The sequence below is a fragment of the Jaculus jaculus genome, chromosome 4 (genome assembly GCF_020740685.1).
Source record: "Jaculus jaculus isolate mJacJac1 chromosome 4, mJacJac1.mat.Y.cur, whole genome shotgun sequence".
Lineage (NCBI taxonomy): Eukaryota > Metazoa > Chordata > Mammalia > Rodentia > Dipodidae > Jaculus > Jaculus jaculus.
In genome coordinates this window covers 79922053-79949137 of record NC_059105.1, presented here as the reverse complement: position 1 = coordinate 79949137, position 27085 = coordinate 79922053, and the positions used below count along the sequence as shown (strand labels likewise).

General features: G+C 41.3%; 1 protein-coding gene across 1 annotated transcript in view; it reads right to left on the bottom strand.

Annotated features, from left to right (window-relative positions):
- Ly75 (lymphocyte antigen 75) overlaps positions 1-27085 on the bottom strand; it is a 92405-nt gene that overhangs the window by 54778 nt on the left and 10542 nt on the right. Inside the window, exons 3-14 of the mRNA XM_012952500.2 lie at positions 25769-25939; positions 23770-23934; positions 18812-18922; positions 16182-16322; positions 12661-12852; positions 11454-11611; positions 10887-10997; positions 9402-9490; positions 9096-9265; positions 6021-6220; positions 4131-4273; positions 501-582 (exon numbers count right to left, since the gene is read on the bottom strand). Coding sequence (XP_012807954.2) covers positions 501-582; positions 4131-4273; positions 6021-6220; positions 9096-9265; positions 9402-9490; positions 10887-10997; positions 11454-11611; positions 12661-12852; positions 16182-16322; positions 18812-18922; positions 23770-23934; positions 25769-25939 — 1733 coding nt within the window. The remainder of the gene's footprint in view (positions 1-500; positions 583-4130; positions 4274-6020; positions 6221-9095; positions 9266-9401; positions 9491-10886; positions 10998-11453; positions 11612-12660; positions 12853-16181; positions 16323-18811; positions 18923-23769; positions 23935-25768; positions 25940-27085) is intronic.

Here is a 27085-nt window from a genome sequence, read left to right as displayed (position 1 = left end):
AGCCTGCTGGCCTGGGTTCAATTCTGCACTCACACCAGACATAAAAAGTGGCACAAACATCTGACGTTCCTTTGTAGTGGCAAGAGATCTTGGCACACACACATGTACATATGTGCTTAAAAAAAGAATCTGTTTTCACCCTTCTGCATGTGGGTGTTCAGTTTTCCCAGCACTATTTATTTATTATTCCTTTCCTCATTGTGTGTTTTTGGATCTTTTGTTAAAAAGCATTTGGCTGTAAATGTGTGGATGTATTTCCTGTCTTTCTCTTTTTTGTTGTTTGTTTGTTTTTTTAAGGTAGGGTCTTGCCATAGCTCGGTCAGACCTAAAATTCACTATGTAGTCTCAGGGTAGCCTCGAACTCATGGCAGTTCTCCTACCTCTGCCTCCCTAGTGCTGGCATTAAAAGCCTGCCACCACCATGACAGGTGAAAAATCAACTTACTTGCTGTTGAAACAAACCTCCTCCCATGTTTACCCCAACAAGAATTTTAACTTACTGGTGTTTGATCACTCCATTGCCAGGACCCTTGTAAATCTGGGCTTCTTTTATTTAAACCTATCCACAACCAACGCTGGCCACTATGTAAAAAGCAAACAAATAACCAAAAACAGGTAGCATTATTAGAATTTGAGGATAGCACCTGGTAAAAAACATTTAGCATTCACCTGTTCAAAGTGACATGTAAGCTTACTCAGGAGACTTGGCACAATGCAAATCACAGCGCCAAGCTATTCAAGAAATGAAACTGAATTCTTAATGTGGAACAGCTGTAGAAAAAGGATCGTTTAAAACTAAATTGTAAGTTATTTTAGTATGAAGGCAAAAACTATTCTGCTGTGGCCTTTAGAAGTAAAACATGGGACAATTCCAAATGCTTACTGCAGTGCTCCATATTAGAAAATATTTTCATGGTTTCAGATAAGTCAATAACAATAACTGCGTTTATAGTGTTTCCTAGTGGTGGGGATGCAGCTCAGTGGGGGAGCGCTTGCCTGCCATGTACAGAGCCCTGAGTTCGATTCCCAGCATTGAAAACAAAAAGTGCTTGTCTATAACAATGTCAAATTTATTTTCTTTATAATGCAGGACAAACTGTTTAGCTAAATTTTTATTAAACAAACTTTAAGAAGTAAAATAAAATTAATTCCTACTGCCCATTAAGTTTAAAGTAAGTAAATATTCAAGTAATTCCCAGTAACAAAGAAACAAGCTAGAGAAATACAATTAGTCACCTCAGTGATTGTATTTAACTCATAACTATTATGTTGTTCATTCAGAGAACAGTTACTTAAAAAAAGAGTTTGCATAAATATATGAAGTATTTCTAATCTCCACTACTTTCTGAGGCTGAACTTCCAAGTTTCATTTTCAGTTTTACTTCAAGGATTCCCTTAGTATCCTGAATACAGAAAACAGTAGTTACTTGCATATAGTCAGAAAGTAATTCCTGAATTATAACTTGTTCCCAGTTCAACTTTCTTTAGTTATAACCACATAAAGGGAAGAATAACTTGGAAATCATGTAATTCACTGCAAACTTCTAATGTAGATTTCAGAAAACTGGAGAGAAAATACATACCTGATTACATCTGGGGAATCAAGTCACATTGATCAACCTTTTTGTTGTAATGTTTTTCACTCCACACACTATTTTATATATATATATAAAACTACATATATATATATGTAGTTTTAAAGCTATTAAGTTAAGGAGGTATTTCATAAAAGGCAAGTACGTGGAAGTATGTTAAATTCCTGTTATCAATCCAATTTCCTGTTGTATGCACATGCTAAGGAAAACAGTATCTCAGCCATAACTCCCAATACATAGTATTTGATAAAGGCTGTTAGTCTGCAAAGCCTGGATTTATGTCTAAATTCATTGATGGCCCTTCACAGGAGGGAGTGTACACAGTGGCAGACAATGACTGCAACAAGGCTTTCTTTTCTAATCCTAGGACTACTTTTGTTGTACAGTGGTTTTGCCCGTTGGGCTGCCCATTAAGACTTGCAAAGATCTTAGAGCCTTAATGAGTTGGTTGGTGCACCAAGAATCCTTTTTCACTGAAATACGAATAGAGATGAGAACTTAGACTGTGACAAAGAGAACAGTCATCTGACTTAACTCCTTGGCATGGAATGTAGAATTTTGGGTGGGCAATGGACTTCTTGCTGAGAAGGTCAATTCCTGTAATAAAAGCTAAAACATTCAAGGAGTAAACTCTGAAATCATTTTCTAAACAAATGAGTCTGCTTCCTTCCTTTCCTTTAAACCTCGGTTGTAATTTTGGTTTTAAAATATGCTCTCTTTCTAAGCACAGTGAGGGCCAACAATTGCTTTATTAATGGAGCACTTACTAAGCAGACACACAGTCTGTTTAATATGGCCACATGCTGGCTGCTGGAATGAAAGTCCAAATAAAATATGGCTTCTCTGGGAGAAGGGATTATGGGGAAGTTTTTTTCTAAGCTTTTCTCTTTTCAAAATGCAATGCAATATGCATTTTTGTGGTTAGAAAATATTGAACATAGTACACTCTTCAGACAATAAATTGTATAAAACCTATGTATATGAATGGAAGAAAATGGAAAAGATTTCCACTAAATTTTCACTAAAATTAGGATATGAGATAATTTCCATTTTTTTCAACAGGTTTACCAGTAAAATCAGAAGCTTGTGAATCAGCATGATCATGGAAATAGGGTGTCATTAGCAAAACCAAAATTACTCAAGACATGGGGAGTAGCTAAAATACTCAGATTCTCACCCTTTGTGGAAAGGTATTGGAATCTTGTGAAACCAGTAGCCTGTATCTTTATAAATAGTAACTATGGCTTGGTCCCAAACTGGTCCAGGTACTGGGTCAGGAAATTTTGATAACTTGATGCCAAGCATAGTGGGAAATGTCCCTGGTACCTTGCTGCCAGTTATCTTAATTTTTAAAGGGAAGGACTTTTGTTGAAAGACCTTATGTGTAATACTTCATGTTCCCTTCTTCCCAAGAAAGAACATATTCTTTGGGCTGTACAGTTAATTGACAAGGTCTATTTTAAGTCTCTTTCAGTAACATAGAATTGAACTTAGTCAAAATTGATAAATGGACTTGTCCTAACTTGTTTCGGGCTCTTTTATTTTACATTTTTGTCATTCTGTATATAGGTCTTGCCCCATTATATTTTATAATAAATACAAAAATATATTTATTAACCAAATGTTTAATACATTAAACATTTGGTTAATAAATATATTTTAAAAATTCTACTACATCTACATATTAAAATTTTATATGATTTCCAGATAAAATGAGAAGTTAATTAGAGTTTTGTATATTTTAATAACTTTATCTTCCTACATTCCAGTTTCTATTTGTAAACAAAGTTTAAAATATAATTAAAATATTCATTTATTATAGTCTGGGGACATGGCCCAGTTGTTAAAGGTACTTGTTTTTAAAGTCCACCAGACTGGGTTCCATTCCTCTGTACCCAAGTAAAGCCAGATGTACAAAGTGGCATGTGTCTGGAATTCATTTACAGCAGCAAGTGGTCCTGGTGTGCCAACTGTCTTTCTTGTTTTCTCTGTCCCTCTCTCTCACATATGCACACAATATATACACACGCAAATAAATAATCCAAATACATATTTAAATATTTTTACTTATGAGAGGGAGAGGGAGAGAGAGAAAATATGAGTGACAGGGTCCTCTGCCACGACAAACAAACTTCAGACTCATGCGCCACTCACATATGGCCTTACCTAGGAACTGGGGACTTGAACCCAGGCAATCAGGCTTTGAAAGCAAGCACCTTTAACTGCTGAGCCATCTCTCCAGCCCACAAATATATTTTTAAAAATATTTATCTTAGGGCTAGAGAGATGACTCAGTGGTTAAAGTGCTTGCCTGCAAGGTATACTGACCCTGGTTTGATTCTCCAGTACCCCATGTAAAGCCAGGTGCACAAAGCAGAGTATGGAGTTTGGTTGCAGTGGTTAGCTGCCCTGGTGCGCCCATCCTGTCTCTCTGCTAAGGACTTCCTGGCCTTTTAGATGACACATATCAACCTGCAGACCAAGAAGGCATCAAGTTCAGCACATACGCTCTCATTCAGGTAATAAAATGATTACCTGAACTGGTTCTGTAACAAGTGAAGAAATTCCTGAATTTCATTTATCTGACTGAAGCTCGGTAGGTGTGCTCCAAGTGCTTGGCAGAATCTTTCAGCTTCTTCCCAGTTCCTCTTTCTCACAATTCTTTCTATGTGGAAAACCTTAACAAAATACAGTGTTGATTGCTTTTCTGGAATAATTATAGAGTATTCATAGTTTTAAAACCAATTACAGTCAAACATATGGGCACTTGAAAACCTACTTTTTTTTTTTTTTTTTTTGAGGTAGGGTCTCACTCTAGCCTACGCTGACCTGAAATTCAAGAAGGAGTCTCAGGATGGCCTCGAACTCATGGTGATCGTCCTACCTCTGCCTCCTGAGTGCTGGGATTAAAGGCGTGCGCCACCACGCCCGGCTTTTGAAAACCAATTTTTACAGGCGTGCTAAAAGCATACTAAATGCACACACACTGACAGGTCCCGCTCAGTGCACCAGTGAAAGGCCTGCACTGGTGCCCTCTCCAGCCAGGTGCCTGGCTTCCTCAGCGAGGCTGGAGAACTGTTCCAACAAGATTCCACAGTCTCATGGATGCCTCAGACCCTGACCGATACAATGAACTCGGAGTCAAGGCCACAAAGGATGCAGATGTGTGCTCCGGAAGTAGACTTCTGTGAATAAATATGCCAACAATATAATTCTGAGCATTAGACATGGAGCTTGCGGGGAGATCAGGGCTATTTTTAAGTGAAGAATAAACAGAGCAGTCAGTACTGGTGTGTGAACATTGACAGAAGGCTTCAAAGCAAACTGGGGCATTTTGAAATGTTTCTTCAATTTGTGATGATTAGCTTTTTAGGCCAAAGGAACCAGCCACAGGTACACTGAAGAAGAGGAGCCGAAAGAGAAGGTGAAACCATAGAAGGCCGACTGTTGGTCCTGACTTTTCAGTTCCCTGTCATATGAGCCCCTGTGTTAGCCATGGCTCCTGGGTGGAGCCCACTTCTGTGTACCTTGGCGTGCAATATGCCGTAATTGACAGGGTGTCATCAGGGGTAGAGCCGAGGCCGGAAGTGTGACTGTGTGGTTGGGTTTGCCTTGTCAGGCTCCAGTCATTTGCTAAGAGAAAAGCAAGCTATTGACAGCTACAGCTCTTGACCAGAACCCTAGAGGAAGGCCAATAAGCCTTAGGTCATAGCCTGGAGCAAACCCAGCTGGACACATTCACACTAGATCAGTGAAATAGGAAAGTGAAGCTAATTGTATTTATCACTGAGTTTTGGAGTGGCACTGAATAGTTTTCTTTGTGGGTCTAGCTGAGTACACAGATCCAAAATTATTATTTCTTACATAAGAAGTGGCTTTTTAAATTTGACAGAGAGAGCTGAAGGACTATGAGGCTCCTAAGCATGGGGTCAGCATGGCATACCACAGCTTCCCCAAAAAATCTCAAAGAGGCCTGGGGGAGAGCCCATTTTCTTGTTCATTTTTATTTATTTATTTGAGAGTGACAGACACAGGGAGAAAGACAGATAGAGGGAGAGAGAGAGAATGGGTGCGCCAGGGCTTCTAGCCACTGCAAATGAACTCCAGATGCGTGCAACCCCTTATGCATCTGGCTAACGTGGGACCTGGGGAACCGAGCCTTGAACCGGGGTCCTTAGGCTTCACAGGCAAGCGTTTAACCGCTAAGCCATCTCTCCAGCCCGAGAGCCCATTTTCTAAGGCCTAGCTCTTTTGGGTAGGATGTGAGTAGGATACCAGCTGTGCTGTGTGACACCAGAGTTGCACTATGCTTTCCCAAGGACTCTGCTGGGCCACACATGTCCATAGGAGGAACATAATTCTTACAACATGAACTAGCTTGGAAGAACAGCTCCACGGAAGGACGGAATGAGAATGCTACCTTACCTTATAACAAGAAAGACTGGTGGGGAATGTATGCCAGCCTTCAGGACAGGGGTCTTCAGGCCTGGGGGCTGCTTTCTCAGGCTCCTGGGGAGTGCTTATTCTCTTGCAAATTGAAAGAGCTCGGAAGCTCCTGCAGTCCTTCACCTCCCACTTGCCAAGAGACTTCCCAGTAGACATAGCCACGCACCCGCCTGGAGACGCTGGGGTTGAATTGGAAATTTTAATTAAAAATTAAAATCTCAAACTTTCAAAGTGGAACCATTTCTTGTTTGTTTCTATTCTTCATTAGGGCCAATCTGGGGAAACAGACTAGGAAAACCAATGGGGGAGAGCGAGGAAAGAAAGACTTTGTTTATAACCATGATGATGGGTATTACTGCCACTGCTATTCTAACGGATTTTTTTTTTTTTTATGGTTTAGAGAGATTTTATTAGGTTAGGGAAGAAAGAGGGGAAAGTACAGAATGTTCCTGCCCATGAGAAGCAGGAGGGAACAAAGTCCCTACAGGGATTATGTTAATCAATCCTTAAACAAGTCTATAACATGGGTTCTACTGTCAGAACTGAGGTTCAATGAAGACGTTAATTGATCCTCACAAGAAATCTATAACATGGATTCTACTGTCAGAACTAAGATACAACGAAGACTAAGTGACTTATTCAAGGTCACACTGTTAATAACACAGTTGACCCTGGACTGAAACTCAAGCAGTCTGCTTCCAGGGCAGTGCCCCAAACCACTATGCTTCTCAGGACAGCAGTTCAAGGTAGCTTCACAAGCAATTTAGTAACCTTCAAAACCAAACCCGCCCAGGATCAGATCCAAAGAAAGGCCTGGGCCAATAAAGGTAGAAAGAGATATGTGGGCATATATATTTGCTTACTATTTATCTTATGACAGTCTTGATTTGACTTGTTCATAACATTAAGAGCTAGTTGGTAGTATCAAATTCATTTTCAAACAGAGACTTAGCGGCCTGCCTATGATGCTCAGGCTAGTGACAGGTACAGCTGGGACTGGAGCTCAGCTCGATGTGGCGGAGGCCGTGAGCTGCTTCTGCCAGCATGGCATCACACTGCCTACGGGGCAGAGCGCGCAGTCACACACACTCAAAGCCACGAGGACGACCTCTAACCTGCCCCGTGGGGAAGCTGTATGATGTCACGAACACCTATATAGAAGAACAAGGAACCCAGGAGAATGGCGCCATGGCACCCTGGATGTGTGTGCTGTTTCTTTCCTGTCTGACTGCCTAGTCACACTTTACCCACAATAACTAGAGTTGGCTGAAGACTCTTTCTGACTACACTCAGGCAGGGGTGTCCAGCCTCGAGACAACATGACATGATGTGGACTACAAATGCACTGGGGTCCTCACTCACAGCTATCCAGGGATGTATGGGATATGCCTGAGTTGAGGGTATGGCTGCGAGATAACGTCCTGAAAACCTCTCCAACTCACTCACTAAGAATGTGGTGCTTTATCTAAGACAGCTGTCTGTACTGTTTACTGAAGAAATTGTTTTAAGCTGGGCATGGTGGCGCATGCCTTTAATCCCAGCACTTGGGAGGCAGAGGTAGGAGGAGTGCCATGAGTTCAAGGCCACCCTGAGATGACAGAGTTAATTCCAGGTCAGCCTGGACCAGAGTGAGACCCTACCTGGAAAAAAACAAAAACAAACAAAAAAAAAGAAATTGTTTTAACTTTATTTTTTGATGTTGGAGATTGAATCCAGGTCCTCATGCACATTAAGCAGGCACTCTGCCATTGTACTATAAGCCCAATTTTCTAAAAAAATATTTTCTTATTTAATTGCAAGAGAGAGAGGTGGAGGGGAGAGAGAGAGAATGAATGGGCACACACCAGGGCCTCTTGCTGCTGCAAACCAACTCCAGACACATATGCTGCTTTGTATATCTGGCTTTACACAGGTTCTGGGGACTTAGGTACTCAGGTTTATGAGGTAAGTATGTTATCCACTGAGTCATCTTCCTGTTTGACCACTACCTGTTCTACTACTTAGTCTTCAAACACATTGAACAATATTTCTTAGAATATGTAAGTGGACTTTTCTCACATTACCATTAGTATCCTGCCATTGGCTTCCCCCATGCACCTTCAAATCCCTTAAAGCTAAAATAAGTCATAACATGAAATGGACTAGCATAACAAGAGTCTTGATTCCCCTTCTTTTTTGCCATCTTTGGAGGTAGGTTACCCCTCATGCTTCTATGTTCAACAGGAATCCATGCAGAACTCAATAATATCTGCATACTTGCCACTTTAAACTGTGGACTTCACATGGCTTTTGTGAGGGAAAAAAAAATAACCCTGTGCCTTTTTATTTCTCCTCTTTTCTCCTCCTGATCTAACCCAATTCTGTCATCACAACCAGCTTGAATCAGTGTAAACATCTTTCCTGATCAGCTTTAAAAAAATTATCAGTATTTATTTATTTGAGAAAGAGAGAGAGAGAGAGAGAGATTGAGAGAGAAAGAGAACAGGCACACCAGGGCCTCCAGCCACTGCAAATGCACGCCAGATGCATGTGCCCCCTTGTGCATCTGGCTTATGTGGGACCTGGGGAATCAAACCTGGGTGCTTTGACTTTGCAGGCAAGCACCTTAACTGCTAAGCCATCCCTTCACCCTGTGAATCAGCTTTTAGAACAGTTATTATAGCCCAAGCATGGGGAAAGCCCCCAGGCATCTTCTACCTTAAAACAAACACGACCTTTTTGAGAGATCACGAACTGTCATTCTCATCCAGAGGTAACTGCCAGATACCTGGGACAACAGGTAGACATGGCACAGAGCTCAGCAGTAGCCTCTTGTAAAAACTCTCTGCTGCTTTTCTCCCTCCCTCTGGCCGAGATGCCACACCCCCTTCAGCTACCACCTTCTTCCTACAAAACCCAGAGCAGAAACATGCCTGGCAGAGTGGGGTAAGCCCAAGTGCAAGACTCTGGTATAACCTGGAAGCATTTGACTCAGCGCTACACTAGCTCCTGCCTGTCAGCTATGCTGCAAAGCAAGGTCAGAGGTTCCACTATTTTACAGGCTCACACACTCACCTGGTTCAAGAAAATACCAATTGGAATAGGTCACAGCCTGCTTGAATCCACCAGAAGTTGCCCAGCTGTACTGTCCATGGGAATCTATATCTCTCAGGCCAGTCCAGAAGTATTTCCGAAGAGACTTATCATACTTTTTCATCATATCATTCAGGTATTCCTGTTCAAATCTTAAAAAAAAATTGAACCAAATTGCAAATGTCTCACAATTGTTGAATTATTTTAAAGATATATGCTTTTCTTAGGGAAACTGTTTAGAAGCATTCAGTTAACAGTTTACAAGTACATATATGTTGATGGTCACACCTGCTAGTGATGGTCAGATTGCAGTTCGTTCCGAAAGGTACTTCCTCCTCGTAAATCTTGTAACAGGTTTCTCCGTGTCTCTTCCAGCCCTAAGTCAGAAGAGAACTATCATCAATTTTTCAAACTTGATAATGACCCTTCCAAAAAGCAATTTTCTGCAACTGTAATAATGGAGGACAGAAGTAAGGCAGCTTTTTGTACGTAGTCAGCCAAAGACAGAGGCCCAAGGAGAACATAGATGTCACCTTGCCTGCCTTGGCAGGACTAGGTCCCCTCTCATCCAAGGTATCTGCAAGCAATTCCCAGAAACAACTTCTTCCTCAGCTCAGCACACCTGTGGCCTGATCCCTCCTTAGTCAGCCTCTTATGCCCCCCAACCAATCTGGTCTCTCCCTTACACACTTGAGTCTGAAGATGGGGCTCATCCTAATTGAATGTCCGGCCCACAAGAGCCTAACCATGTGTGTAAAATTTTCTTGGTCTCCTTCATTCTCCTGGTCCTGACTCTCCTGGTCCTTGCTTTGGTAAGCTTCCCTCCCGGGCTGGGAAAGGGGAGGATATTTTTTTGTTTGAGCACTTTCCTGCCTTGTTTTGGAGTACTTCCCTGCTCTGCTACATGCATGATCTGTCTTCAATCTCCAAGTCTTTTACTATCTCTTAGTCTTCCTGACCTCCTATGTGAGGGGTACTTTGGTTTGAGCTTTTATACTTTACTTTGCACACTCTCTCTCTCTCTCTCTCTGTGTGCACACGTGCGTGCACCCAGACTCTTCTCTATTTCTATGTGAGGGAGAATTTCTTTGTCACCCCTCCCCATTCTTAGCCTGGTGGAAAGGGGGAGAATCTTCTTTTGGCTTGGGCCTTTTTGCTATCCTTCCCTCTGGACCCTAACTCTCCTAAAATAAATCTCGTAATTCATAATTTACCCCTATCTGAGTCTGTATTTTCAATTCTTTGCTAACTTGGATAAGGACCCAAAAGTTGGGGTCCACAGACCTGAGATCTGCATCTTTATGGAATTAAATCCCTCCCTGAACCCAAATCCTATATCAATAATACCTCAAAACTTGTGGAAAGTGAGGACATATTGAGGGGTGCATTTTATAGATAACCTCTATACAACTCAGCCTGTGTCAGAGGGGAGGTGTGGCATAATTCTCTTTGCACCTGTCTCACCATAAACATATTACAGTTATTGAATGAATTATTTTTGAATAGGAGTAATGTTATTGGAGAAAACAAAAGTATCAGCATTGAGAATAGTAATCATTTATGTATTTATAAAAATTCATGAATAGGCAAGTCTTTTTCCTTCTGTAAGAACACCAATACACTATGATTCTCTGCCTTCTTCCTGTTCTAATGTAAATGAATAGACGTAATTTCTTTTATGTTCTAAGTCTGAATTGTTTAAATTTCAACTACCATCTCTATTCAAGGAAGTATGATTGGGCTTGAGAATATTCACAAAGAGATTTTACATACCTCATCTGAAGGACACATCTTATCAGACCTTGTATCATTCATTTTCTCTCCCTTTTTCTTACATACATATCTGAGTTTCTCTTCACATGACTGGACTTTCCATTGACCTAGCTTTTTAAAAAGAGATTTAAAAAAATGTTTGCTCACTGAGGTAAGTACTGGCCAGATATTTTAAAATTGAATCAGCATATTTTAAAATTTTTATGTAAGATTAAAATATTCAAAAGCTTTTTGAAGAAAGTATGAGTAATTCAAAACAATCTGCACATACAAAGCTGAGACATTTTAGATTCAGCTGGATACCTGCCAAATATCACCCTGATGGCAGAAAGATGGAGACGAGGATCCCGAGACGTAGCAGGTCACTAGAACCAGTTCGGAAGAAGAACCTGAGTTCTAAAGAGCCTCTTTCATTTACCTTTTATTCTCCAAGTAGCTATCAGAAAGACAATCTATAAGATGCTTATCCTTTCTCAGTTGGCACACAAACATATTAACTATTGTAATATTAATATTATTATTAAGTACAACAAAAAGACTATAAATAAACTACAGGAGGTGTCCTACCTTTCCTAAATAGGAAACACAGTTGGGAGTCTTATTGTAGGGAACATGTGGCTCATTGTCATTCCAGTATGTCAGAGTAACTTCCGTCCCATCTGACCACTGAAACAAAGTTGGAATATTTATGTTCTTAAGGCCTGTCCATATTTCTTCTTTGACATCTAAAAGAAAAATGTTTTATTTGTTTGGTTTTGGCTCCATGACATTCTTCAATATGTATGTTACTGATTTTTACATGCTGATAAAAGGTTTCAAGAGCCTTTGTGGTATTCTTAGGTTTGCTTACTAAAAATGTTGACAAAGCAGAGCAGGTTGAGTAACAAAGCCTTTTTAAAAATTATTTTTATTTACTTATTTTCAAGCACAGAGAGTTGGAGAGAAGAGAGACACAGAGAATGGGCACAGTGGGGCCAGACACCACAACTGAACTATAGATGTATGCTTCACCTTGTACATCTGGCTTTATGTGGGTACTGGGAATCGAACCTGGGTCGTTAGGCTCTGAGCCATCTCTCTAGCCCACTGAGCCTTTTAATGTCACTCAGGGAAGCAGCGTACACAGGAAAAACTGCTGCTCCAGGGTCTGTTGGCTGTGTGTTCCTATATGTTGTAGATAAGTTTTGCTTTATAGGTATGAATGAAACTATAGACACAATCACAAATATTTTAATTAGAATAGAAATATGTTCACTGCTGCCCTGGAATAACTCTGCTGGCCTGTGCCAGCATAGAGCAGGTACCCACTATTAGTTCCTATATTAAAGAATCCTAGGAAGAGCACAGCAGGTCTAGTTGTTTATCAGTTTAGGTTACAAATAATTACAGAAGTGAATTAATTTTCATTAAGTTTTTGGAAAAATTTACATAAAATTTATTATGTTTATGGGAAGGAGATCACGTTCATATTAGTGGCCAATAGGCATAAGTGGCTATTGAAACTCAAATGTAATGACATTTCAATTATGCAAAAGCAATAATTTAGTCCCTTTGTTTCCCTAGTTGCATTTCAGAAGCACAAGAGCCATATGTAGCCAGTGGCTACTGCACTGGACAGTGCAGGCTATAGAATAACTCCATCATAGCTGAAAACCCTGTGGGCAGTGCTATCTGTAGAAACAGACTGTATGCTTTATATGCCCATAAAGAGTCTAAAGACAGGGATATTCTGAAATGTCTTAAGCTCTAAGAGAGGATATTTTTAAAAACTTACCCCCACCATGGAGCTTCGTGACAACCACCTCCACATCTGCTAAGGAATGGATGCTGATAAGGTCACCACTGAAGGTTTGGCATTTCGAATGTGCTTCGTCCCAAGAACCACTTTCATTTGCCAGCAAATAGCAAAATCTATTATTAGGCAACCAGCCTGCATCACAGTGGGTATCTGAATATGTCCAAACATCTGGGGAGAAGGTAGCAATTTATATTTCAATAAAGATTATATCCATTGTTTTGTTCATTCTTATTTATTTGAGAGAGAGAGAAAGAGAGAAGGAGAGAGAGAGAGGGAGAGAATGGGCATGCCAGGGCTTCTAGCCACTGCAAACGAACTCCAGACATGTGCGCCCCCTTGTGCATCTGGCTAATGTGAATTCTGGGGAACCAAGCCTCAAACCGGGGTCCTTAGGCTTCAAGCAAGCACTTAACGGCTAAGCCATCTCTCCAGCCCAATTATATCCAGTTTGAATCAACAACACTGCAAATTTTTCTTTCTTAAAAAATATTTTATTTATTTGAGAGAGAGAGAGAGAGAGAGAGAATTGGTGTGCCAAATAAATTCCGGACGCATGCACCACCTTGTGGTGGGTTACGTGGGTACTGAGGAATTGAATCTGGGTCCTTAGGCTTTGCAGGAAAGTGCCTTAACCACTAGGCCATCTCTCCAGCCCAAATTTTTCCTTCTTGATCTCTTCTGGAAAACTGGGCAATGTCATGTCTAATACTAGAGTGGTATGAATTTATGCTGTGCTTAGTGTACACATGGCTTCCTAGGCATTCTTGGAGAGATTCCAATAATGATGTGACCATAATGTGATACATACATGGTGCATAGCTGGACAAGGCGATTTAAGGGACACAGACACAATGGAGGAAGGGACTGCCCTTGGTCCTAGTGGACAGAAGATGGAGGTGGGGTAAACCAGATACTGACAAATCTTTTCTTGGGTCTGGAATTTGATAGGCCCCCCTCCAGCCTCTACATTTGAGAAGATTAGAATAGCAAACCTTTTTTTTTCTTTTGGGATCAGATTAATAGGGGGATGTACATTAATGCATATTGTTGATTAAGGGACAGGCAGAGATTTAAGGACTAGGCTAAGATATCCGTACACTCCATACTCCAAAGCTGGCAGCAATGGAGGGAAAGAGCAAAGGGCATCTTTAGATTGTTTTCATCCCCTCTGCTAGATTTATCATTCTCATGGACTAATGAGTCATAGTTTCAACCATGATGAAGCTCACAAGGATAGGTCTAATCTTTCCAGGGACTGTGGGGAGAATTCTTCTACTCTTGTCAATCAACCTAAAGTGATGTTGGTTATTCAGACTTAACTAAACCAGGATCTCTGGGAACATGTATTACAAACAAATAAAGTCATCTTAAAATATAGGCAGAGTTTTGTTTTTTTTTTTTCCCAAGGTAGGGTCTTGCTCTAGCTCAGGCTGACCTGGAATTCACTATGCTGTCTCAGGGTGGCCTTGAACTCATGGCGATCTTCCTACCTCTGCCTCCCCAGTGCTGGGATTAAAGGCATGTGCCACCATGCCCAGCTAGACAGATTTTTTTAAAACTAAAAGACAAAATTCAGGTTCAATTAATCTCTCATATTTGCAATATAACTCAATTATCTTCATGGCTCCCAATAGTATTCATTATTACTATTAGATGGCTCAATTATGATAAAGGAACAGAGGGAAAATCACATGTAATTGAACTTAAAACAATCATTTTCATACTCTAGTCTTTGTTTCTATGAATACATATTTTATAGAATTAAAACAATAAGTAGGCATATAATTTTGTTCTGCTCTTTTTATTTTCATGCTGGTACAGTTATATTAAGTGTATATTATCCAGTCTTCTGGAAACATCATGATTTACTTAATAATTGCTACTTCAAGATATTTACTTAATCCATCACCAGCTATAGTTCCTTCTCATTTGTACCAGTGTTTCTATTATACTTTCTATTATATGGATGGCATTTGGTTTGCATTAACTTGGAAGATAAATGTTCATTTCCCTCTATTATCTTAAAATATTTCCCTACATGATTTATTCTATATAACTATTTTTAAAATTGCTCTATGCCCCTTTTTAAATGTTAAAAAATTTTGTTGAATTTAACTCTTTCCCCTTAATTCCTTAAAGAAGGACATTTAAAGTCACGATTCCTGCTTGTCTGCTTTTCTCTTTCCATGAAGACAGACAATCTGGGCACTTCTCCATTCTTGCAGAATATTCCTCAAATCAAAAACAGTCATTCTCCTGAAAAACCTACCCCTTAAACATATTTTGTTCTGTATCCAGGTTTTTGATTTGTCATAGATGTGCAATACCTAAGACCCATCTCTACTGGCTCTTAAACCTGAGGGATGCATCCCAGGGCCACATGGAGGGCTTCTTTTTTTAAAATTAATTACTTTATTTTTTGGAGCAAGAGAAAGGGGGGGGGGAGGGAGACAGAGAGAGAGAGAGAGAGAGAGAGAGAGAGGGAGGGAGAGAGTGAGTCCAAGAGCGAGCACACCAGGGCCTTTTGCCACTGTAAATGAACTCCAGACGCATATGCTGCCTTGTACATCTGGCTTACATGGGTACTGAGGAATTGAACCTGAGTCCTTAGTCTTCACAGGCAAGTACTTTAACCACTAAGCAACCTCTCCAGCCTCCCCAGAGGGCTTCTTAAAGCACAGATTACTGGGCCCCACCCCTCCACTGTCAGACTCAGTAGATCTGAGGCAGACCTTGGAATCTGCATTTCTAACAAGCAAACGTGATGTTGATGTATGTGGTCTCAGCCATAAGGTTTAGAGAACCACTGTTCCAAAGGAGTAGGTAGTCATGTATTTCCTATCAAAAATAATATTACCAAAAATGATATGCATATTTTATAAACATTTAGATGCATATTCTTTTCAAGACTTCTCATATGAGAAGTCATATTATTAAAAATATATCTGATACAACATTTTGGTTTGTATGCATGTAATTCTTGAGTAAGTGAAAGACAAGATTTATTAATTTAAAAAACTTGGGCTGGAGAGATGGCTTAGCAGTTAAGCGCTTGCCTGTGAAGCCTAAGGACCCCGGTTCAAGGCTCGGTTCCCCAGGTCCCACGTTAGCCAGATGCACAAGGGGGCGCATGCGTCTGGAGTTCATTTGCAGTGGCTGGAAGCCCTGGCGCGCCCATTCTCTCTCTCTCCCTCTACCTGTCTTTCTCTCTGTGTCTGTCGCTCTCAAATAAATAAATAAAAAATTAAAAAAAATATATATATATATATATCTGAGATGGAAAGAACATATATATATGTATAGATATAGACATATATATAGATATGTATATAGTACTTGATGCTCTTCATTGCCTTAACCCAAGACTTATTGACAGGTAGTTGATAACAAATAACAAAAGGGTCAAAACTCAAAAACTTTTCTGTATTGGAAGTGTCAGGTGAAGGAAAGGTAGAGATGGGTATCTGAAACAGACTTACTGAGTCATAAAACGCTACCTGTGAACTCCAAGGAGAGTGTTAATGGTTTCTTGCAGATGTAGGGTAGTTGGGCTTCACAGGAAGTGCTCTGCCAGAGACCCGAGGCAGTGTCCATCCTGGCACAGCTTGATCCACCTATCACGGGTGCTCTGGGCGTGTCTTCAAACGCAAGATTTTCAAAGATTAAGAAAGAAGAGGTGAAGGCCAGGGCAGTGGTTAGAAAAAATAATTCATACTCATAATTTCTGCCTTTATGGGAACATGAGAGGGAGTCAGTTAGCTTTGTTAGGCAGGTTAGGGTAACTGGGCCCTTGAAAGTAAGAAGCAAAAATGTCTTTGGGCCTCTCCTTGCAGTCTCCGCTTTGCTAGTGAGCAAAGGGTAATCTAACTCCTTGTCTTTTGCCAAAAGAGATCTGTTCTTCCATGAACGACCTGGGACCCTCCTAGGAGGGAGATGTTTCCTAGGATTTAAATCTAGTCTAACATAGTTGATCAAGTTCAGCTTGCAGAACTTGGCTAGCCTCTTTCTGAGCCAGCTTCTGGCCCAGACAAATCAGCTGTGTCTCTGGCTCACCTAAGCCAGAAGGCAGGGCCCGCCACCGTAAGGTTATAAATACACTTGTGGTGGGGGAGGCAGACTCTCTGGGCTGCCCTTTTGAACCTCCAGCTTCTGGTGAGTTTCCCTTCATCTCAGCCCAGCTGGGCCAAAACGAGGGAAAACCCCTAACCCATACTTCCCACATAGGCTCTTTACCTCTGGTGCTCTCCACATTGCAACAGATCTTTGTTCTTTCTTTTCTGTCCTCTCTCATGACTCTCAGGTCATGTGGGTGTATTCATTTTCCTTCCCTTGGTTTTGCACTTCCCTCAATAAATAATTTAATAATTATCTTTCTCAGCTGATTTGCCAACTGTTTTAGTTAAATGCAAATACAAACCCAGGATTTGGCATTCAAGGACATTTCCTGAACCCCCTAACACCTCATTTCAATCTCACAGTAGAGATAAAGCTTTCAACAAAATTGAAATGCTGTAAGCCTCAATGGATAGGAATGTGCTTGTATCTAAGTCTTCTAAAATGAGAGATACAAGGAAAAACATTCTGATCCATTATAACTAATTTAAAACACAGAAACAACAAAGAAACCTCTGGTTTCAAATAATTTTCATAGCATATATCTTTTTGGCCAATAGCTTGTAATATTCTACTCTATAAGAAATATTTATGACTGGGCATGGTGGCGCACACCTTTAACCCAAGCACTCAGGAGGCAGAAGAAGGAGGATTGTTGTGAGATCAAGGCCACCCTGAGACTACATAGTGAATTCCAGGTCAGTCTGAGCTACAGTGAGACCCTACCTTGAAGAAAAAAAAGAAATAAAGAAAAGCCAGAAATATTCATGATGAAACTTTATGATTCTTTTAAGGGCTAAAAGATTGAATTAAAGAAAGCCTGGGGCTGTCGCTCAGTGGTAGAGCTCTTGCCTAGCATATTCAAGGCCTTGGGTTTAGTCTCCAGCGCCACAATGGAGAAAACAATTAAATTAGCCTTAGAGATTCCACTTGTGGAGATAACTGAGCATTTGTTTATTAATAAAAACATTTTTTTTTTTTTTTGGTTTTTCGAGGTAGGGTCTTACTGTATAGCCCAGGCTGACCTGGAATTCACTATAGAGTCTCAGGGTGGCCTCGAACTCACAGCGATCCTCCTACCTCTGCCTCCCAAGTGCTGGGATTAAAGGCGTGCGCCACCACGCCTGGCTAATAAAAACATTTAGTTAACAAAAATGATACTCTTGGGCTGGAGAGATGGCTTAGCCGTTAAGCACTTGCCTATGAAGCCTAAGGACCCCGGTTTGAGGCTCCATTCCCCAGGACCCACGTCAGCCAGATGCACAAGGGAGCGCATGCATCTGGAGTTTGCATTGCATTTGCAGTGGCCGGAGGCCCTGGCACGCCCATTCTCTCTCTCTATCTGCCTCTTTCTCTCGCTGTCTGTCGCTCTCAAATAAGTAAATAAAAAGTAACAACAACAACAAAAAGATACTCTTATTTTATAGCACTTAACTCCTTTTCCCCATATGTGTGCAGGATACTTTTATACTAAGATTAATGTTAACATTTAGGTTTGGCATTGGTCAGATTTTTTTCTTCACAAGGTTCCTCATCCTTTCTTTTGTGGAGAAGCTTTTGGCTTAAGTAGGATGGTATTTGTTTTGGTCACTACAAAATTTTCATGGAGGTATTCATTTGAGTAATAAAATACAGCCTTATGTGGTTGATAAAAGGGCCCTGCAGTGGGGAGAGTATGAGAATTTGTAAAGGAGGGTTATTTCTACATTAGAGGCAAGCTTCCACCTGCCTACTACCTCTGGAGTGCTAGGCTTGAAGGCATGTGCCATCACACCTGGCCTCATTCTGCTCTTACCTATAAATGTAGGATTGTCTTAAAGGTCAGGAAAGGTGCTCAGTTCTGTGATATGGCTTGACTTAAAAGTATCATAGTTAAGAGTGGCTTTGGCAAAAATTCTGAGAAGTAACAAAAATTTGTCAGTATTTGAAGCTTTCACAGACTTCCAAAGATTGGATAGCTCCTATTTTCTGAAGCTCCGCCTCTGTTCAGACGGGCTGGGAGAGGGGCATTTACCTGGATCCCAGTTGAGAAACTTTAATGGCATGTGGTCTGACCATTCCCAGCCTCTAGCAGAGTACAGTTGATTTAATCCAGTCCAGACAGTTGCAGCAATGCCTTCTTTTCCTGTAAGAATCACTTAAATTTTCAAAGTGTCCAAATTAAGTGATTATCTAAATCAGACTAGGTTTCTATTAACAGCTAAACAAGCCAGGAAATCTGATTGTCAGCAGGAATTTCAGTACAAAGCGGTCTAGGCAGACAATGCTGATAGAAGATCTCATAATTTTGAGAAAACCAAAGGCTTTTAAGTTTATTCAATTTTTCTTGTCCCATTAACTTGTCCAGTTTCCTTTCTTTTAAGGCAAGAATTTTCTCAGAACAGCTGTTTCACTATCTATTTTTAACTCTCTGGTACTGATTTCCAAAAGTTATCAAAAGCAGTTTCCAGGCTGGAGAGATGGCTTAGCATTTAAGGTACTTGCCTGTGAAGTCAAAGGACCTAGGTCCAATTCTCCAGGTCCCGCATAAACCAGATGCACATGGTGGCACATGCTTCTGGAGTTTGTTTGCAGTGCCTAGAGGCCCTGGCGTGCCCATTCTCTCTCTCTTTCTCTCCCTCTGTCTGTCTCTAATAAATAAATAATAAAATATTTTTAAAAGAAAATATTTATTTAAAAAAAAGCAGTTTCCATTGTATGTTTAGATTTTGAAGATCTGATCATATTCCAGACTGACAGTTTAAATGCTTACCACTGTCCAGGAGGTCAAGAGGCTGGGATGACATTATGAACATCATAAAGAAAGAATCTGAAAGATTAACTGAAACCCTGGTAGAAGAGACAAAGCAATTTACAAAAGGGTCTATGAAAGACAAAGACTGTGTCTGATGTGGTGGTGCACACCTTTAGTCCCGGCATTTGGAAGGAAGTTTGAGTAGGCCAGCCTGGGGCTACACAGGAGTTCCAGGTCAGCCTCAGCTAGAGTGAGACACTACCTCAAACAAACACACAACAAAAAGAGACAAAGAATGCTGACAAACAGGAAAAACCAGCAGTGTGGAAACTTTATAAACTTGTTGAAATATTTGCAGAGGCAATAACGGTTTCTTAATTACTCCCAGGGGAATATGTATGATATTGCATTCATCTATCACACACTATGTAGATAAATTATAGGGTTTTCATGGAGAAAACTGTATCTTCCATGTAAGGGCCTTTCAAAGACAATTTTGACTACAGCTAATCTTTGCCTCATGCAGACTTTAGAGTTGAAATACCTAAAACAGGACTTTTCTGGAACCAAAACCAGAAGCAGAGTGCTTTCCCCAGCAGAGGGGAAAGAGCAACAGTGAAGAGGAAAGGGGCGGAGAGCAGCAAGCAGACTACACGGCAAGGGTGGCAGGCGCCTGGGGAGAGGATGCTGGGGACCAAAGCTCAGTGACTGGCCCGCCGCACTGCTAGAAGACGGAGGTTAGGAAGGATCCGTAACGGAGTGCGGTCGAGTAAGGAGACACGCTTTCAGGACCCAGCAATTAGTGTATCTTTAACGGTAGACATTTCCACAGGTTTATAGCAAGGCACGGAGTCAGTACAGTGATAGGGATGGGAGTATAAAGGAAGGAGCAACCTGGGCAGACACAAAGAAGGAGTTTAGGTGAAGAAGAAACTCTGAGAAGCGGGGGTGAGGGCATGGCAGTCCAGATACAGATATGTTTGTAAGTATGGCCATGAGAAGCCTTTCCTTTCTCAAGGATGTCGACAGCAAGGATGCTCTACTAAGTAAAGAGAAGACGGGTATTGGGGAGAAGCCTTGAGAAGAACGCTGGGGACGGGGTGGATACATTCTTTCCTTTAACCTCATACCTGCAAGGGCATGAGCACTGCTGAGGAACCACTTTGGAGCCTGAATCTAATGCAGTTTTCCTCATTAATAAAAGCAACTGATTTCCCAGCATTTCTAAAGAGATCTGTAAACCAAGGCATACTCTCCTTGAGGAGGCCTTATCTAGTGGGAATATGGTTTTCTCTATGTAAATCCCAGTCTATACACATACAGTGTGCATGCAGATATACATAATCACACATCCTCACTCAACCACACCCGCTGATATTTGGCATTCGTTTGTTTTCATTTCTGCCCTCCTGCACCGGTGCCCCCACCACTGGTGACCCAGTCCTGCTGTCCTGCAAGCCATATCCTCTCTTCTAGGAAGGCTTTTCAGGTGTCCCCCACCAGGAAGTGATCCCTCCCTCTCATGAATAACTGCATACTCAAGTCCACATTTATATCATGTGACCTTTTGAAGCTGATGTTTCTGATTTGCTTCACTACTGTGTTCTCTTTGTGATTTATATTGATGACTTCATTGGAATTACAGAATTGAAAAACTGTAACCAAACACAAATGCGTGTACCACACATAATGCTCATAGCACACATATTAAACACACACACACACACACACCAAATTAAAAAACTGTGACCATATTGGGGAACACATATGTTTCTAATTTTTTTTTTTTTTTTCAATGTAGGATCTCGCTGTAGCCCAGGCTGACCTGGAATTCACTATGTAGTCTCAGGGTGGCCTCAAACTCACAGCGATCCTCCTACCTCTGTCTCCTGAGGGCTGGGATGAAAGGTGTGCACTGCCACACCCAGCTCTAATGTATTTTTTCCTCAATGAGAAGTGAATAAATTCCAACTATTCTGGATGGGCAAATAGAAAGGGCAGAGATATTTTAAATGGCATAAACAATCTGGAGTTATGTTATTTATTTATTTATTAGAGAGAGAGAAGAATGCAGATAGAGAGAGAATGGACACACCCGGGCCTCTAGGCCCCACAAACGAACTCCAGACACATGTTGCCACTCTATTCCTCTGGCATACATAGGAAACAGCTAAGAAGTGATATCTCATTGTGGTTTTGGGTTTTATGTCTCTGATGGTTAGTATTTAAAGTGCTGTTCAGGGGCTGGAGAGATGGCTTAGCGGTTAAGCGCTTGCCTGTGTGAAGCCTAAGGACCCCGGTTCAAGGCTCGATTCCCCAGGGCCCATGTTAGCTGGATGCACAAGGGGGCGCACGCGTCTGGAGTTCGTTTGCAGTGGCCGGAGGCCCTGGCGCGCCCATTCTCTCTCTTTCTTTCTCTGCCTCTTTCTCGCTCTGTCTGTTGTTCTCAAATAAATAAACAAACAAAATTTAAAAATATATATATAAATAAAAAATAAAGTGCTATTCAGTTATATTTCTGTTCTGAGGACTACCTATATCTTCAAACACTGTTTAATCAAATTATTTAGTTATATTTTCATTTTATTTTATTTTATTTGGAGAGAATGAGAGAGATAATGAGAGAGAAAGATGAGAGACAGAACTGGCATGCCATGGGCTCAGCCATTGCAATCAAACTCCAGATACTTGTGCCTCCTAATGGGTATATGTGTCCTTGTGCTTGCCTTACCTTTGTGTATCTGGCTAAGATGGGATCTGGAGAGTCGAACATGGGTCTTTAGGCTTCACAGGCAAGTGCCTTAACCACTAAGCCACCTATCCATCTCTGGTTTTATTTTTGTTTTGAGTTTAGTTTCTTACAAATTACAAATTTAGTCTGGTGTCAGATATGTAGCTAACAGATATTTTCTCCTGTTCTATAAACATTTTTGAACATTTTACTGACGACTACCAGACATAAAGACAGTATATCATAATCAAAATCGCCCTCCCATCATCCCCTTTCTCCCTTCGTGAGTCCCCCTCCACTGAATTCCTTCTTTCCAACTACTCTCTCTTCTATTTTGATGTCATCATTTTCCCTTCTATTATGCAGATATCTAATAGATTTTGAAGCAGAGACTTCTTATTTATTTATTTGCAAGCAGAGAGGGAGAAAGAGGGAATGGACATACCAGGGCCTCTTGCCATTGCAAACAAATTCCAGATGAATGTGCCACTTTGTGTGTTTGGCTTTACATGGGTACTAGGGAATCAAATCTGAGCTGTTCGGCTTTGCAAGCAAGTGCCTTTAACTGCTGAGCCATCGCTCTGGCCCTTTAACTTTCTTTCTTTATTTTTTTGAGAGAGACAGACATAGACAGACTATGGGTGTGCCAAGACTTTAATCCAACTCAGACACATATGCCTTTTTGTGCATCTGGCTTTATGTGAATACTACATAATTGAATCTGGGCCAGTAGGCTTTGCAAGCAAGTACCTTTAACCACTGAGCCATCTCCCCAGCCCCTGTAGATATTTCTAACTGGCTCAGAAACCCGTTAAGGCCTGACTGTATACTTTCTCTATTCCTCTTGTCACAGTGAGAGACTGCAGGCCCCACACCAATTATGCATCTGGAATGAGCCAGAGAAGATTTATTACATAAAAAGTCTACAGGCAAGTAAAGGCTCCAACTCAGAAGTAGCCCAGCTTTGGGACACTCATCAAGGTGACTAAGTGAATGACCCTCAGGACAAGGGCAATTTGCTCTTCCTGCCCTGGGGCTGTGGGGGTACTCATTTCTAGCTTTAGAGTGAAGTGGTTGATGACAGGTTTTGGGAAAGCCAGAGATGTGGGAACCTAATTACCACAGACAGGCCTATTTATCACCCTTAAGCTCCATGGATTCATAACAAAAATAAAAACAGGGCTGGAGAGATGATTCAGTGGCTAAGATGCCTGCCGGCAAAGCCTAAGGACCTGGGTTCCATTCCTCAGTTCCCACATAAACCCACATGCACAAGGTGGCACATGCGTCTGGAGTTCATTTACAGTGGCCAGAAGCCCTGGTGTGCCCATTTTCTCTCTCTACCTGCCTCTCTCACTCAAATCAATCATAAATAAATAAAAAAAATAAGAAACAAGAAACTAAGTCGGTGCAGATGATAAAAAGAAAACCTGTATGTACAAAGTTGTAGAAGAAAGCACCCTTACAGTTTGGGCAGGTTGCTCTGCCACATACCAGTTAGGCCCACCTGTGAGATAAGCTAATTCAGCAGCACTGTTGATGCTCAGTAAGTCAGCTCCTTGATTCTGACAGGAGACATAAGCTTCTTTCCAAGAAAGAGCTGCCTGAGTATTAAATTGGTAGCAACTTCCAATCTGCTCATTCTTTTCCCAATTACTTTCACAGCCATTTTCTGTTGATAAAGAGATAAATTAGCGATCATAAAGTAAGAGCACAATGTTTTCTATTACTTAGAATGCTTACAGGATGGTAATTCAATCTGCATACTCAGGATGTGCCAAAATGGACTGTCATTGCTTGTTTAGACCACATTTTGTTCTGTTGAGTACATAATGAAACCCAAGTCCCAGAACACCAGATGACTCAAACCGATGGAAACTTCCAGTTCTCCTCCATCCCCTGTCAACTATAAGCCATGGTTCACCCATGTCCCTGTGTGTTCTCTGTCTGAGGATAGGAGTCTCAATGCGTACATATGTGGAACACAAAGCCAGTGACAACAAGCCCACTTGAACATGGCAAAGAGGGTTTGCCTGCTGCCTACAAAACCCCTACTTTATGTGTGTCTGTGCACAGACATGCTGCTTAAATGGCTAAGATACAGATTATAGTCCATAGTGCACCTCAATTTAGTAGGTGATTGAGTATAACACATAATGTTGTATATGTTTATATCTACTTGTATGTGCATGACTGTGCAATATAGAATAAACATAGTATATTCTTTACAGATATGAGTATGTATAATTTCAGATAAAGAACCTTCCAACTGTGTCCTGAATGAGTTATATAGGACTTAAGACAACTAGCTCAAAAATGTGCTCAGAACTGGGGTGTTGTTCATGCCTTCACTCCCAACACATAAGCAGGAGAATCTTCATGAGTTCAAGGCCAGCCTGAGCTAGAGTGAGTTCTAGGTCAGCCCGAGCTAGACTGAGACTCTGACTCATAAAACAGAACAAAACACAAAAATATACTCAAGAAAAAGCCTGGTGTGGCGCATGCCTTTAATCACAGCAATCGGTAGGCAGAGGTAGGAGAATTGCCGTGAGTTCTAGGCCACCCTGAGACTACATAGTGAATTCCAGGTCAGCCTGAGCTAGAGTGAGACCTTACCTTGGAAATATATATATATATACACACACACAAATATATTCATTCATATTCCACAGAGGGGGACAAAGACCTGTCAGCATTGGTGGCAGAGCTGTAACCAGAGCAATAACTTTTTCTGCAGCTTCTGAATGGCATACTTTGCCTTTTGAGCCACTTTTCTATGGCCTAAATAGCAACAGATTTCATGACACGTGGAGAAATAAAAATAGGGCAAGCCAGCAGCCATGCTCTTTATTACCTGGGAAAGCCTCTGCTTAGAATTCCAGAAGCCTCCAATGGACTGGCAGTGTATTTGCTCCATACCACCACCTTTATGGGTTAGCTCTGTTCAGGTTTGACAGCTCAGCCTTACTTCTTCCATAAAATGTAACTCTGTCCCAGTGTACTGGCACACACCTTTAATCCTAGCACTTTGGGAGGCTGAGGCAGGAGGATCGCTGTGAGATTGAAGCTAGCCTGGGGCTACAGAGCAAGTTTCAGGTCAGCCTGGGCTACAGTGAGACCCTGCCTCACCAGCAAACAAACAAAAACCCAATAAAAAGAACTCTGGTAGGCACATGAATGTATTAACAAATGCCCACCCAAAGGAAGCACCAGGACACATAGACGCCTGTAAGGCAGAGTGGGTAAGCATTGTAGAATGTGGATTAAGAAGACTGCCTTCTCCACCAGGCCTCACATGAACACTGTCATGACCCTGACAGGTCAGCACATCAACCTGGGCTGCTACCTCCTTTGTCTTCCCTGATGCAACTGTCCTGGCTGTCATCTGGACCTGCTTCCCGAAGAAAAGACACGTTACACTTTATTCCTCTCCCTTCTTGCAGGCATGCATTCCTCATCTAGGATGGTGTTAGCTGAAAACACTTTTGAGTTATCCCCATACATACCTGCTTTTAAACAGATGCCCCACTTTTGATCATATGCATAATTTAACGTGGTAGCACACCATGGCTCACTATGATCTTCATCAAGAATGCAATCATGATGCCACGTCCCATCAACTAAGAATGGAAACTCACAAGGTCTCCCATAGGAGTTCCCATCTCTGGTATACACCTCTGTGGGTTGAGGAGAATGTAGAGAAAAAAAGAGTTAAAGACTGAACATTCACCTTTGTCTAGCTAATTTATAAAATAATTTTCAAAGCAGTGTTTATTTCATATATTCGCTCACCATATCTGAGCAGCCTACACAGTGTGGAAGGAGCATGGGTGCCGACTGCTCACGTCAGGACTTCAGGTCCCCTGTGTGCCTGTAGGCAAGCTTAGGTTCTGTGTTTTTCAAATCGAAAACAGTATTCACCTCAAGGGTTATTCATGAGTATTTGGTGAGATAACTAATGTAAGCTTTCTTTTGTAGTCATGTGAAGAAGCACTATAAGATCCTGTTGGTCAAGTACAAAAAGACTGACTTCACTGTGCATGGCAGAGATTTTTCCACAGAGAAAGGACCTTGACTGGCATTCAATTCACTTCCATTTTCTTCAGTAAGTGTGGACCAGAGAAATACCTTGGCATTCACTGAAGGCATATGTGGACTGTGGGATTATGTGTAGAGTTAGAAAGATGGACAAACTTCCCCACTGCCCAAAAGAACTGAGAGAATGAGGTGAAGAAGTGAGAGGAAGAGCTGCTGGATTCCTGAGTAGATTCTTAGAGAGTTCAAGGATGTGGTAATTCAGGTTAGGAAAGGAGACTTGCTTTAGCAGGGCAGTCAGGGGACCAGCTGGTGGCCAGTAAGGTAACAGCTCTAGCTTTCCATCTTGATCATTTTCCCTGATACCCACAGAAGTAATAAAAAAAAAAAACATATGCCTGAAATGACAGAGGAAGTACTCAACACTTATGTTAATAATAGTTCTCTTGAAAAAGTGTTTTAATAGAACAGCGAACCCTGTTACCGTTTTTCTTCCATATCTTCAATTTGTTTAGAACCCTGGTTATTATCAGATGATGATAGCACAGTCATCAAGGAAAGCACAACCATCAAATCTCATTAACCTTTACCAGGCTATTAGTGTCCATAAAATTCCTCAGAGACCCGCTTAAAAGTGTGCTTAAGACAGTATTTGAGTCTCCCTTTAACATCATCAGGCACTGGTCTCACTGAAGTGGGAGACAGAATTCACAGTGTGGGAGGTGTTATGCACCCACACATGGGAAGTAGGAATCATCAGGATGCTCTTCTCTGCCCCATTCTTTCCA